This window comes from Lacerta agilis, chromosome 4 (genome assembly GCF_009819535.1).
Source record: "Lacerta agilis isolate rLacAgi1 chromosome 4, rLacAgi1.pri, whole genome shotgun sequence".
NCBI lineage: Eukaryota > Metazoa > Chordata > Lepidosauria > Squamata > Lacertidae > Lacerta > Lacerta agilis.
Window position 1 is genome coordinate 1,747,451 of NC_046315.1, and position 12,351 is coordinate 1,759,801.

The 12,351-nt window shown below is 49.2% G+C and overlaps 2 protein-coding genes and 1 pseudogene across 2 annotated transcripts in view; 1 reads left to right on the plus strand and 2 right to left on the minus strand.

The window, feature by feature from the left end:
• Positions 1–12,351, plus strand: part of LOC117044872 — a 934,741-nt pseudogene that overhangs the window by 150,761 nt on the left and 771,629 nt on the right.
• The window catches only part of LOC117045003, a gene marked incomplete at its 5' end in the record, with an annotated part of 374,050 nt that overhangs the window by 8,820 nt on the left and 352,879 nt on the right, over positions 1–12,351 (minus strand).
• Positions 3,791–8,283, minus strand: LOC117044931 (olfactory receptor 51E1-like). Its single transcript, XM_033145731.1, has 2 exons — positions 8,010–8,283; positions 3,791–4,531 (listed from the first exon to the last, which is right to left on the minus strand). Exons 1-2 carry the CDS (start codon positions 8,211–8,213, stop codon positions 3,794–3,796), a joined length of 942 nt encoding a protein of 313 aa, XP_033001622.1. The 5' UTR covers positions 8,214–8,283; the 3' UTR covers positions 3,791–3,793.

A 12,351-nucleotide genomic window follows, 5' to 3' on the forward strand; every position in this document is an offset into this window, starting at 1 on the left:
GGACACGGGCAATGGATTCAAACTACAAGAAAGTAGATTCCACCAAAACATTAGGAAGAACTTCCTGACAGTAAGAGCTGTTGGACAGTGGAATTTGCTCCCAAGGAGTGTGGTGGAGTCTCCTTCTTTGGAGGTCTTTAAGCAGACGCTTGACAGCCATCTGTCAGGAATGCTTTGGTGGTGTTTCCTGCTTGACAGAGGGTTGGACTGGGTGGGCCCTTGTGGTCTCTTCCAACTCTAGGATTATAGGATTCTAGGGCATCTCTAAGTTTGCCCATTTCATATGTTAGTTGTGCAAAAATACATCTCCCCTCCTCTGGACCCTTGTTCCCAACTGACTCCCCCCAAACAAGATGAAAAGAACCCTCAAATGAGTTGGAAACCCAACAGAATAATAAAAAGAATGAGACCAAACGAGGAAAACCACCTTCCTCCTGACCCAGTGGCCTCTCTCCTGGTGTCCAACGGAGGCCTCTCTGCCTCACAGGAATCCAGTTCCTTCTGCAAAATATCCTTTCCCTGAAAAGAAACAGGATTCAAAACAGAATGGTTGAGAAATATTAGAAAGAGAATGACAGACTTGAAGGTTGTGAGATCTCATTCCATGGATGCTTTCCCCAAAAAAAAGGATGGGCCATCAGCAGACCATTATGGGATGTTCTCAGAGGAAAGTCTTCTCACCTGCTTTCTCTCCTCTGCCTGACTCAGGAGGAAACCTTCGGCCAGGGCCACCGCCTGGGAACTGGTCTCTCCGCTCCACATTCCCTCACCCAGCTCTCCATCTCCGGCGGAAGAACAGCCAGGAACTGATCCAAGATCACCAGGTCCAGCATCTCAGGCTTTCGTGTGCCTTTCTGGCTTCAGCCACTGACGGGTCAGGTGGTAGAGTCGGTTGCAAATCTCTCGGGGTTGCAAATCTCTCGGGGTCCTGTTGGTCTCCTTGCAGCAGAACTGCCTCAACTGCTGGCTCTGCACCTCTGAGCGGAGGGGGTCCTCCTCACCCAGGATCTTCTGCAAAGAGTTTTCCAAGAATCCCCCACTGCTCCCAGTTTGGATGGCATGGCCTCTTCCTGCTTCAGGGCCAGCTGAGTCTTGCTCATGCCATCTGTGGTCTCAGGAAGCCTCTGAGAGATCAGAAGGAACCCTTTGGTCTTCTGCCAAGTTCTGTCCGTCTGAATGAGAAGCTCTAGCAAATCCTACAAAGCAAATACATTGCTCTGTTACAGAATTAGGTAGGAGGGGGAGAGGGAATGTTCCCTGAGCAAGCATGGGATGAGTCTTGGAGGGAACCAGGGCTGGACTGCACCACATCCCAGACTATGAGGTATCTTTTTGAAAAGAAAGAGGAGGAGGACGAGGGAGAAGAAATAGTCTCTAGCCTTCTAGCAATGCAAAATGTGGAGGGAAACGAAGGGGGCTAGTCCACCTCCTTGTCGCCCTTTGGAAAACCATTTGCCCATGTTTCCTCTGTTGTGCAATGACGGCTGAGTGACATCACACACAGTTAAAGTCCTAGGGACTCATTTGTTCGAAGAAGGGAGATTTCGTGGAGCCATTTGGGATCCTCTGATCTCCCTGGCAGGCCCCTCTCCTCCCCCTGCATGAGCAGACCAGGCCCCCCAGTTGGCCCCCTCCCCTGCTGCAGCATTGGGACCCCCCCCGCCTCCCCACTGCACCCTCTGAGAAGGGAGAGAGAGAGAGATCCCAGGAGGGGACAGCCAGGCAGCCCTTGCAGGAGAGGACTGGGCAGGGAGGGAGGGGCCTGGGCTCTGGAGGACCTGGATCCCGCTCACTTCCTTTCCTCTCTAGGAAGGCCGCTCAGTTCCCTTTAACCCTTGCAAAGCCGACTCCGCCCAGCTCAGCCCTCTCTCCGCTGTTTATTATTTTTCATGGATCTATGGGGCAGCTGCCCCCTGGCTCCGCCTATGGGAAGGGATGCTTGGGGTGGGGGATTCTGGCTCTTGGCTGGGCTCTGAGCATCTCCCTCCCTTGTCCAGCTTGCAGGGAAAGGAGCGGAGCAGGATCCGGGAGCCAAGCCGCCCCTGGAGAGCTTCCCTTCGGCCCTTGGGGAGGTCAGGATGGGGGGGCAAGGAGAGGGCGCTTTGGGGCTCGGAGCTGGAGGCCTTCACCTTGGGTCCCAGGGTGGGAGTGGCTCTCTTCCTGAAGCCTTGCTGGGCTGGTTCCTGGTCTCCATCGGACAGGTCCTGATGGCCACAATCGGGCATGGAGACACACAAGTTCATTCCCTTTGTGCTTACATCATTTCAGAGGGCATTTCTTCCAGAGACATTTGTAGAGCGCAGTCTCATATTTTCCACCATTATTTCAGCTTCGAGGTCGTACATGATTCCCTTTTTGATTCACTCCTTCGATAGGAGTGACAATATAAAGAGTTAAGGATGCCCTGAGTTTAGTATGTCCCGCCACCTGACTAAGAGAGCACCTGGGATGGTTCTGTATTGGCTGCTTGCCACCACATCCCTTATCTTTGCAAAAAAATGGATGAATGCCGTCATCTATATTGGTTGCTTGCCACAGATTCACCTATGCGTGCAAGAAAGCATGAACCCGGGGACAATTGTCTAATCCTCACCACACGTGTGACTAACGTATCAATCTGATGTGCAAGGATAATTTGATGGACTGCATTAAGGTCCAGGAGATGAAGGCAGTAAATTCATCCCAAGAGAAGCCCTGCAGGTGTATCTGACGTAGACGATCCCAGTATTGTTTGGCAGAGTCTAAATCTGCAATGTGCAGAACCTGTGGCTGAATGGGACACAAATGGAAGGAAGGAAGGGAAATCTGCTAGCCTCCTGGGAAGAATTTCTCTGGAATCCACTGTAAACTTCCTCTGCTGTCTAGACCAAGTTCCAACTTACATGCATTTACTGCCAAGGTAGCCTCTAATTTAAAGCATAAACAAAGGTAAAACAACAACAAAAGGAAGCCACTCAACATAAATGACAGGTCAATGCAATATCACTGGTCTAATAACATCAACCTGCTCTCCTGATTCAGGTGGAACAGAGAACTGGAAGTAGTAGCAGTAGCAGCAGCAGCAGCAGCAGCAATCATCATCATCATCATCATCATCATCATCTGTGTGTCATCTCCTCCCAGAATCAATAACTTAGGACCCAAAACGCTTATCTATTTTCAAGATTCAACTTCAATTTATTGAACCAGGCACCACTCTGATGCCTCAACTTTTGATTCTGGTGGAACAGAGAGAAAGAGCAGACTGTCAGCCACATGCTGATGGCACTTCACTCCAAACCTCCTTATCACAGAATCATAGAATTGTAGAGTTGGAAGTTCACCCAAAGGCCATCTAGTTCAACCCCCTGCTATGCAGGAATCACAGCTGAAAAATCCCTGACAGATGGCCAGTAAGAGAAAACTGTACTGGGTCTTCCAAATGGGCCAGGAATGAGCCCATATATAGAGAAGGATTCCTTAGATCTGGGTGGTAATGGAAGTTCACAGTGTGGAATCTTCAGAAGGATCTTCACAACCCACTTGGGAGTGAAATGGAGCAGAACCAGGACTGTCATCTGTAGCGCTCAAAATCACCATAGCAAGGGGTCTTCTTGACGCATCCATGCTTCTAGTATTGAGAATATCCATGAATAATAATAGAGGGGGCAGGAGATGGGAGCTTGTACCCAATGATTCACCGGAGAGACATCCCACACCCTGCAGAGAGATCACCATATGCTTCATGATGCTGCAACTGATAAATGAATGATTTATGTTTTTTTAAAAAAAAGTTAATTGCGAAAAGTTCTTATCAGCACCTAGTTCTGCAAAATGCCCGCCCTATTCGGTGACGTATCTGTTTCGTCTTCACCCCATAGACGAGGGGGTTCAGCACTGGAGGCACCAGAAGGTGGACATTGCCCATCACGGTATGGATGTTGGAGCCGTGCGTCTTACCAAACCTGTGAACCATGGACAAGCCAATGAAGGGCACGTAGAAAAGGAAGACAGCACATATGTGGGAGATGCACGTCCCGAGGGCCTTGGCACGTGCCTCTTGGCTCAAACTCAGGGCAGCCTTCAGGATGAAGTAGTAAGACAAGGAGATGAGCAGGGAATCCACCCCAATGGCAAAAATGATGACCACGAGTCCATAGATGATGTTAACCTTGATGCTGGCACAGGCTAGCTTCATGACATCCTGATGCAGGCAGTAGGAATGGGAGAGAACGTTGGACTTGCAGAAGGGCAGCCTCTTAATGAAAATGGGCAAAGGGGCCATCAGGGCTGCTCCACGAAATACAGCCACCAGTCCTATTTTAGCTATCCTGGGCGTGGTGAGGATAGACGAGTGGTTCAGTGGGTAGCATATGGCGATGTAGCGGTCGAAAGCCATAGCTAGCAAGATGGTGGATTCCATTCCAGAGAGGCTGTGGATGCAGAACATCTGGACCAAGCAAGCATCGAAGGCGGTGCTGGTGGATCTGAACCAGAATATGGCCATCATCTTGGGCACGGTGGACAGGGTGATTATGATGTCGATGGCCGCAGGGGCGTACCCAGGATCAAAACTAGGGGGGGGCAAGCCATGGTCGCCCCCCCCCCCCGTTTTCCCAGAGTTGTCGACCTTTTGGCTGGCGGGGTGGCATGACATGGGCCCAGGACTCCCGTGATGCAGGGGGCAATAACCAGAGGCGTAGTAAGGTTAGGTGCAGGGGCATCTTAAGCATATCCGGCGCCGGAGTACAAAGATCCCTCCGGAGGGCCCCTCCCATTTCCCACATGATACATTCAACACACATTTAAAGCACATGATTTCACCCAGAGAATCCTGGAAACTGTAGCTTCCCACTCACAGAGCTACAGTTCCCAGGATTCTCTAGAGGAAGTCACGTGCTTTAAATGTGTGGTCTACTCTAGAACTGGCATCAGCGGCTGAACATCTGCTTGACATGCGGAAGGTCCCTGGTTCGGTCCCTGACATATCCAGGTATGCTGGAATAGGACTGCATAAAAATCCCAGAGGGCTGTTGTCAGTCAGTGTAGACACTATGGAGCTAGGTAGGCCAGTGATACAACTCTGGTTAAGTTATCCCTCTATAAAAGTAATATTTCATTTCCTCAGGTCATGTGTCCCTTGTTAAACTGGCAGAAAAGGAGGGGCCCCACCCATTTTTTGCACCTGTCCTGCCCACCACTAGTATGCCACCCCTGAGAAATGGCCCTTCATGGAAAAGGTTACCCATTCCTGGTTTAAACTACCTTTTATGAGTAGCTTCTAGCTTCATTCCAGAATTACAGTATCTGATGTTTACATAAACATTTTGGAAACAGATTTGTCAGGGGTTGGCTTCATAATTTCTCAAACTTTTTGGAGTCCTCTGTCCATAGGAAGCCCAAGTGAGCCAGTAGCATTTGCTCAAGTTTGCTTGGTATTCTTCTTCCTCACTTACTGGAAAATTAAGTGTCTTCCTTGTATTTTTGAAGTAAAAGGTAAAAGGTAAAGGACCCCTGGACAGATTAAGTCCAGTCAATGGCGACTATGGGGTTGTGGCGCTCATCTCGCTCTATAGGCCGAGGGAGCCAGTGTTTGTCCGCAGACAGCTTCCGGGTCATGTGGCCAGCATGACTAAGCCGCTTCTGGCGAACCAGAGCAGTGCACAGAAACACTGTTTACCTATTTAACTACTTGCACTTTGACGTGTTTTCGAACCGCTAGGTTGGCAGGAGCATGAAAAAAAAATGGATTAAGCAAATAAGAGAGCCAGGGAAGTATAGCAGTTAAGAATGTTGGGCTAGGTTGGACCTGAGGGAGGCCCAGGTTCAAATCCCCACTCAGCCAAGAAGCTCATTGCATGACCTTGGACCAGTTGTCCTCTCTCAACCTTGCCAACCTTGCCAAGTTGTTACAAAGATGAAAAGAAAATCATGTTTACTTCCTTGGACACCTTGGGGGAAATGGAGGAGTATAAATGTAGTAAATAAAGAAAACAAGCAAGCAAGCAAACAGACAAATATGGACTGTGTTACTGGAAAGGTACTTTTCCCCAAGTCAAACCATCTAGCTCAGTACTGCATACACTGACTGGCAGCAGCTCTCCAGTGTTTCAGGCAGGGGAGATTCTTAGCCGTACATGCAGATGCCAGGGAGGAAAATTTGGGTGCAAGGTGTTCTAACCACTTAAGGGGATGACCCTCCCCTTAAGACATAGATACATTGGGAGCCACATTATGCAAAATCAAACTCTTGGTCCATCTAGCTCAGTATTGCCCACACTGACTGGCAGTGGCTCTTCAGGAGTCTTTCCCACTTCCCAGCCCTAACTGGAGATGCCAGAGATTGAACCTGGGACCTTCTGCATCAAAGCAGATGCTCTGCCACAGAGCTATGACTCTGCCCCCTGCTTTATTTGCAGATTAAATAAATAGCTGGAATGTTGGGAATTAGAAAAAATGAAACAACCAGTTATTCCCAGCCTAGCTGGTGGGGGGGGGCACTCCAGCCATGCTTAGGGCCATTTGCCCCTCTACCCACCTTACCCAATTCCCCCTTCCCTACCTGGCTGACTGGGGAGTGGGTTCCACTCTGCCAAGGGGGGATGCGACAGAGGTTGGCACCCTCTTCCAACAAAGCCAAGTTTGCTCATCTAGTCTTCTCTTGTTTCCCCCACCTGGCATGGACCTGGGCTGGGAGGGATGAGATGGAGCTTTACTTCCCTCCTTCCCCTCTCTCTTTGATTCCAGGTTGTTGGGAGGGGGGTGTTTCCCCCAATGCATTGCCTTTTTAACCCTTCTCTGGCCCCTTCAGCCACAGAATCCTATGAAGGTCACTATGTAGCATCTTGGTCAATGCTGAGGTTCATGGACAGGAATTTTGAAGTCGTTTTTTATATCTTGCAAACCCCGTTCTTCCCTGTTATGCCTTGTTCCTGCCCCGCCACTGTTCCACCCGTTTTGCCTTTTTCCAGGTCCAAAAGGATCTATGAGTTGGCAATTGCCTGAAATGGTCTCCGGCTGTACAGTTTCACAATATGAGTATTTATTATCATCGCCAGCCCACCTTTTATTATTTTCACAATATGAGTATTTATTATCATCGCCAGCCCACCTGGGAAATCCTTCCCAGGAAAGTAACATTTTTAAATGCATTGAGAAATTCATTTTAAAAAATTAAAAAATTCCTTCCAGTAGCACCTTAGAGACCAATTAAGTTTGTTCTTGGTATGAGCTTTCGTGTGCATGCACACTTCTTCAGATACACTGAAAAAGAAGTCACCAGACTTGAATGCAAACTTGATAAAGACTTGAAGGCAGGAAAGTGGAAAACAAAGGGTTAAATGCTGCTGGAACGGGGAGAAGCCACAACAAGGAGGGTCTTAACAACAAGGTGGTTTTAACACAGCAAAAGGCAGGGAGGGGCTGAACAACAGTAATTGCTAGCGGCAGGTAAAAGGACGCTGCGAAACACCAACCCAGGAGATATTTTTGCTAGCGGTAGAAAAGCAGGGATTTTAAACAACTCAGAAAAAGGGGGACAGAGGGAAACACCAACTTCAGAGCAGTAAAGTAACTTTAAAAGGGGCGAACCAGAGGAGTTGGGGTGAAGGAATGACAGACAACACAACGCCAGGAACAGGCAAGCCCTCCAAACGTGTTAATATTCCCAGAACAGCGGGAGGGAGGGAGGGAGGGAGGCGTGAGAGGGAAGAGCAAAGCCTGACGCAGGGGCAAAAGCCAGCCCGCCGCTGTGAGCGCGCTCCTCCTTGCCTCCGGGACAGGAGCTGCCTTGGGCAAGGGGGGGGGCAAAGGGAGGAACTTGGGCGGCAGGGACAGCAGCCTCCTTCTTCTCCGCTCCTCTCCTCCTGGCCCGCTTCTTCCTCAGCCTAAATGGACGCGCCGGGCAGCCCGGGATGCGGCTCCTCTTGCCCGGCGCCGATCATTTTTGCTTCTGGGGGGGGGCAGCTGGCTTCTAGGGGGGGGCAGCTGCCCCCTCCTGCCCCCCCTTCGGTACGCCCATGGATGGCCGCCAACATGCAGAGGAAGAGGTACATGGGCTCGTGGAGACTCCGCTCTGCTCGGATGATGTAGATGATGGTGCAGTTGCCCAGGATGGCCAGCAGGAAGAGGAAGCAGAGGGGGAAAGCCAGCCAGAAGTGAGATGCTTCCATACCCGGGAAGCCGACTAAAATGAACATGGCAGTGGTGAAGTTGCCTTGATGGAAAGAGGACATGGTCAGTGCCTCTGTGTCCCTTCTGGATTCAGTGAGCACTGAAACACAAAGAGCGGGTATTCTTTTTTATCGTATTGATTATTATTATCTGTCAGTACGCTTTTTACTATGTTCTTATTATGTTTTATCATTTATGTGTTTTTAATGTTGCACACTGCCCTGGGATCTTTTGATAAAGGGCTGTATATAAATTGAATAAATCATGATTCCCCCCTCCAAACTCAGGTAGTACTGTGTAGCCAGGTGAGAATGTTACAGAATATGTGTTTTAGTGGTTCTGTGCATTGTGGAGAAGTTGGGGAGGAGCCTCAGGAGAGCTCCTCACACTCCCTTTTTTGCCCATCTGCTGCACAACAACCCTGCAGTGCTGCCAACTGGATTTTACTATGCAGTAGCTGCTGCCACCACTCTCCTGGTCATCCAACAGGTGAGGTCCCTACAGACTGGAGGTAGGCTCACTGTTTCTTGAAACAAATACTCCTCTTCCTGACTCAGGCACATATGGTAACAAGACCCTGTTGTCTGCAAGCCATGGCCTCACACCTCATACTCACTTCCTGGGTCTATTTATCCATCTTTCAGCTATCCCTTTGGGTGAGGGAAGAGAGATGCAGTCCACAGACGACCACAGCGCCTGGAGACAGACAATATGGTCATGTATCCATAGCAGTGACTAGAGGAGGAATGACCTCTGGGAGGAGAGCAGAGAAGAAATGCCCTGGTGCATCGGCGGCAGCAGCACAAACAGATGCCTTCATCAGCCCCAGCTGCAACTAAACATGTCTCTCCTGTATCGGCTTCTATTGCAGGTGCTGCAATCTTCCAACAGTTTGACTTCAGCCCTGAAGGAGATTCTCCATTGTATCCCAAGTGGCCTAGGGTTGCCCGATTTCAAAAAGTAAAAAGCAGGACACCCTGAAAGTTGTTGGACAATTCCACCTTTGAAATCCTGGTAATGTCAAGTGGGAGAATTCTACGATGGATGTTTAGGAATTTCTGCACGGCATGTAGAGAGTGGATTGAGAGAACTTTTTCTCCCACAGGCGCCCACTCGACTGCTTCAACTACAGGTGCCCCGTAATACCTGTTCCACATTTGCAAGACTTCAATTGTTTAGTATGGCAGCACAGACCCTTTGGAACTCCCTGCCTCTTGAGATCAAGCAGGCGCTTCCCTCCCACCTTTTTTGGCACCTCCCACCATTTTGGCACTGGGGAGCTGCTGCCAGTCAATGTAGACCAGGGGTCCTCAAACTATGTCCCACTGGCCAAATCCAGCCTGCCAGGGTCATGGATCTGGCCTGCACAGCCATTTCAGACCCCACCAAGCATCTCATTGCCCACTCAGTCAGTCCTCACACCGCGCTGAGGCAAACACCACTGGCATGGTGGCGGCTCTACCAACGAAAGGCCAGGGGGTTTCACCTGGGGATGGGGAAGTGTTGTCTTTTCGCTTGAAGAGTAAAGTTGAGGTTGGCGGAGGAAGGCAGACTTGGGTCGATTCGGTTTCGTTCCGTAGACATTTATGTTAAAGAAAATTGGGAGCTACATGCCTTCTTTATCTACAGGAGATTGGGGTACAGATCTCTATTCAAAAAATGTTCCAGAAAACTGGGTTTTTATTATTTTGTGTGCCCCCCTCTGGTCATTAGCGGAACAATCAACCGTCCTCTTATGTATGAGTGAAAATGGCCAGTCATAGAATCATAGAGTTGGAAGAGACCACAAGGGCCATCCAGTCCAACCCCCTGCCAAGCAGGAAACACCATCAAAGCATTCCTGACAGATGGCTGTCAAGCCTCCGCTTAAAGACCTCCAAAGAAGGAGACTCCACCACACTCCTTGGCAGCAAATTCCACTGTCTAAAAGCTCTTACTGTCAGGAAGTTCTTCCTAATGTTTCGGTGGAATCTTCTTTCTTGTAGTTTGAATCCATTGCCCAGTGTCTGCTTCTCTGGAGCAGCAGAAAACAACCTTTCTCCCTCCCTCCTCTATATGACATCCTTTTATATATTTGAACATGGCGAACATATCACCCCTTAACCTTCTCTTCTCCAGGCTAAACATACCCAGCTCCCTAAGCCGTTCCTCATAATAAGAAGAAGAAGAAGAGGAGGAGGAGGAGTTTGGATTTGATATCCTGTTTTTCACTACCCGAAGGAGTCTCAAAGCATCGTTTCCAGGCCTTTGACCATTTTGGTTGCCCTCTTCTGGACACGTTCCAGCTTGTCAGTATCCTTCTTGAACTGTGGTGCCCAGAACTGGACACAGTATTCCAGGTGAGGTCTGCCCAGAGCAGAATATAGTAGTACTATTACTTCCTTGATCTAGACGCTATACTCCTATTGATGCAGCAAAATTTGTGCTCTGGTTCTCTCATCTTCTTCACGTTCTTTCTCAGAGGGTAGTGGCCTCAAACCAGTTTCCACACAGTGCCATGGTTTATCACGTTTTAGTACTAATTCAAGCTTGAGAGCCCAAGTCAAGTAGTTCTTATCATTCAGACGTTCCATCTGGGCAGTGTTGCCAAGATTAATAAACTGTGCAGGTTGCTGAGCTGACATGGCTTCTGCTCCTTGCTGCACCGGGTCTGCTTCTTCGGTATGCGGCCTCACCACTGGACTTTCAGTCCCCTTGAGGTCCTCACCGACAGCACCCTGATCCTCCAGCTTTAGCAATTCACCATCCGTAAGATCCTGGGCGCCATAACCTGAAGCGCAGCGGGAATTAATGACACAGAGTTCTTCATTGAAGTAATAAAATCTTTACTAAGTTTAAAATCAACTTCTTCATAACATAGTTCGGAAACGTTTTAAGAGAACGTATACTGAATACAGACTCTGCTCTATACTGACACAGACTCTGAGACTGAGACAAAATGGTCGCTACATTTAAGGTGAGTGAGTCACATGGCCCAGAATGACTTTACAATTAACAGTCAGGCTTCAACAGTTTTAGCAGGCCGAATACCTTTGCTGTTCCTGTTCTCGTGTCTTTGTCACATGACAGAAGAGATAAGACTGACTTCCGTTCTTACACTTTCCAAGCCTAGGAAAGTTACAGGTGGGTAGCCGTGTTGGTCTGCCATAGTCAAAACAAAATCGAAAATTCTTTCTAGTAGCACCTTAGAGACCAACTGAGTTTGTTCCTGGTATGAGCTTTCGTGTGCATGCACACTTCTTCAGATACACTGAAACAGAAGTCACCAGATCCTTAAATATAGTGGGGGAGTGGGGAGGGGTATTACTCAGAAGGGTGGTGGGAAAGTAAGCCTAGGAAAGTAAGCAGTTTCCTGTTCAAAATGAACTTTGTTTGAATCCCTCCCCCAGCCTGCCCCCTCCGCCCCCCATTCACACCATCCATCTCCCCAAGGATTACAAGCCGGAACATTGGCATGAATATGACTGATAAGTATGCGGATGTGGTCATCGCAAGGGGCGTGGATAATCTTGGTTCCCTCAGCACTCAGTGTGACAACTATGGGCGGTGCAGCTGTAAACCTGGTGTGATGGGCGACAAATGTGATAGGTGCCAGCCCGGCTTCCGCTCTCTCACAGGGGCCAGTTGCAGGCGGTGTTCTTGCAATCCTGCTGGCAGTATGGACGAGTGCAACATGGACAGAGGGCGTTGTACCTGCAGAGACAATGCTGAGGGCTTCAACTGTGAAAGGTGTAAACCTGGCTTTTTAAACCTGGATCCTGCCAATCCAAGGGGATGCACTCCCTGCTTTTGTTTTGGGCACTCATCTGTCTGTACCAATGCCATTGGATACAGCACCTACCGAATCACCTCCAGCTTTCAGTTTGGAGAGGAGGACTGGCACGCAGAACAGTGAGATGGCTCTGAAATTTCAGTTCAGTGGATTAGTGAGACTCAAGAAATATCTGTGATCTCAGAAACTCCCTTTCCCATCTACTTCATTGCACCAGGCAAGTTCCTTGGGAATCAAATCTTGAGTTACGGCCAAAACGTGACATTCTCTTTTCGGGTCGATAGGCGGGACACACGCCTTTCTGCGGAGGACATAGTGCTTGAAGGCGCTGGCCTGAGAGTATCCGTACCTCTGATTGCTCAAGGCAACTCCTATCCCAGTGAGAGCACCCTGAAGTATGCCTTCAGACTCCATGAAGCAGCAGATTA

Coding starts and splice junctions, on each gene's coding strand:
- LOC117044931 (XM_033145731.1), bottom strand. CDS start 8,213: ATGTCCTCTTTCCATCAAGGCAACTTCACCACTGCCATGTTCATTTTA. Junction 4,532..8,009: donor ACCTCTTCCTCTGCATGTTG/GCGGCCATCCAT, acceptor GGGTACGCCCCT/GCGGCCATCGACATCATAAT.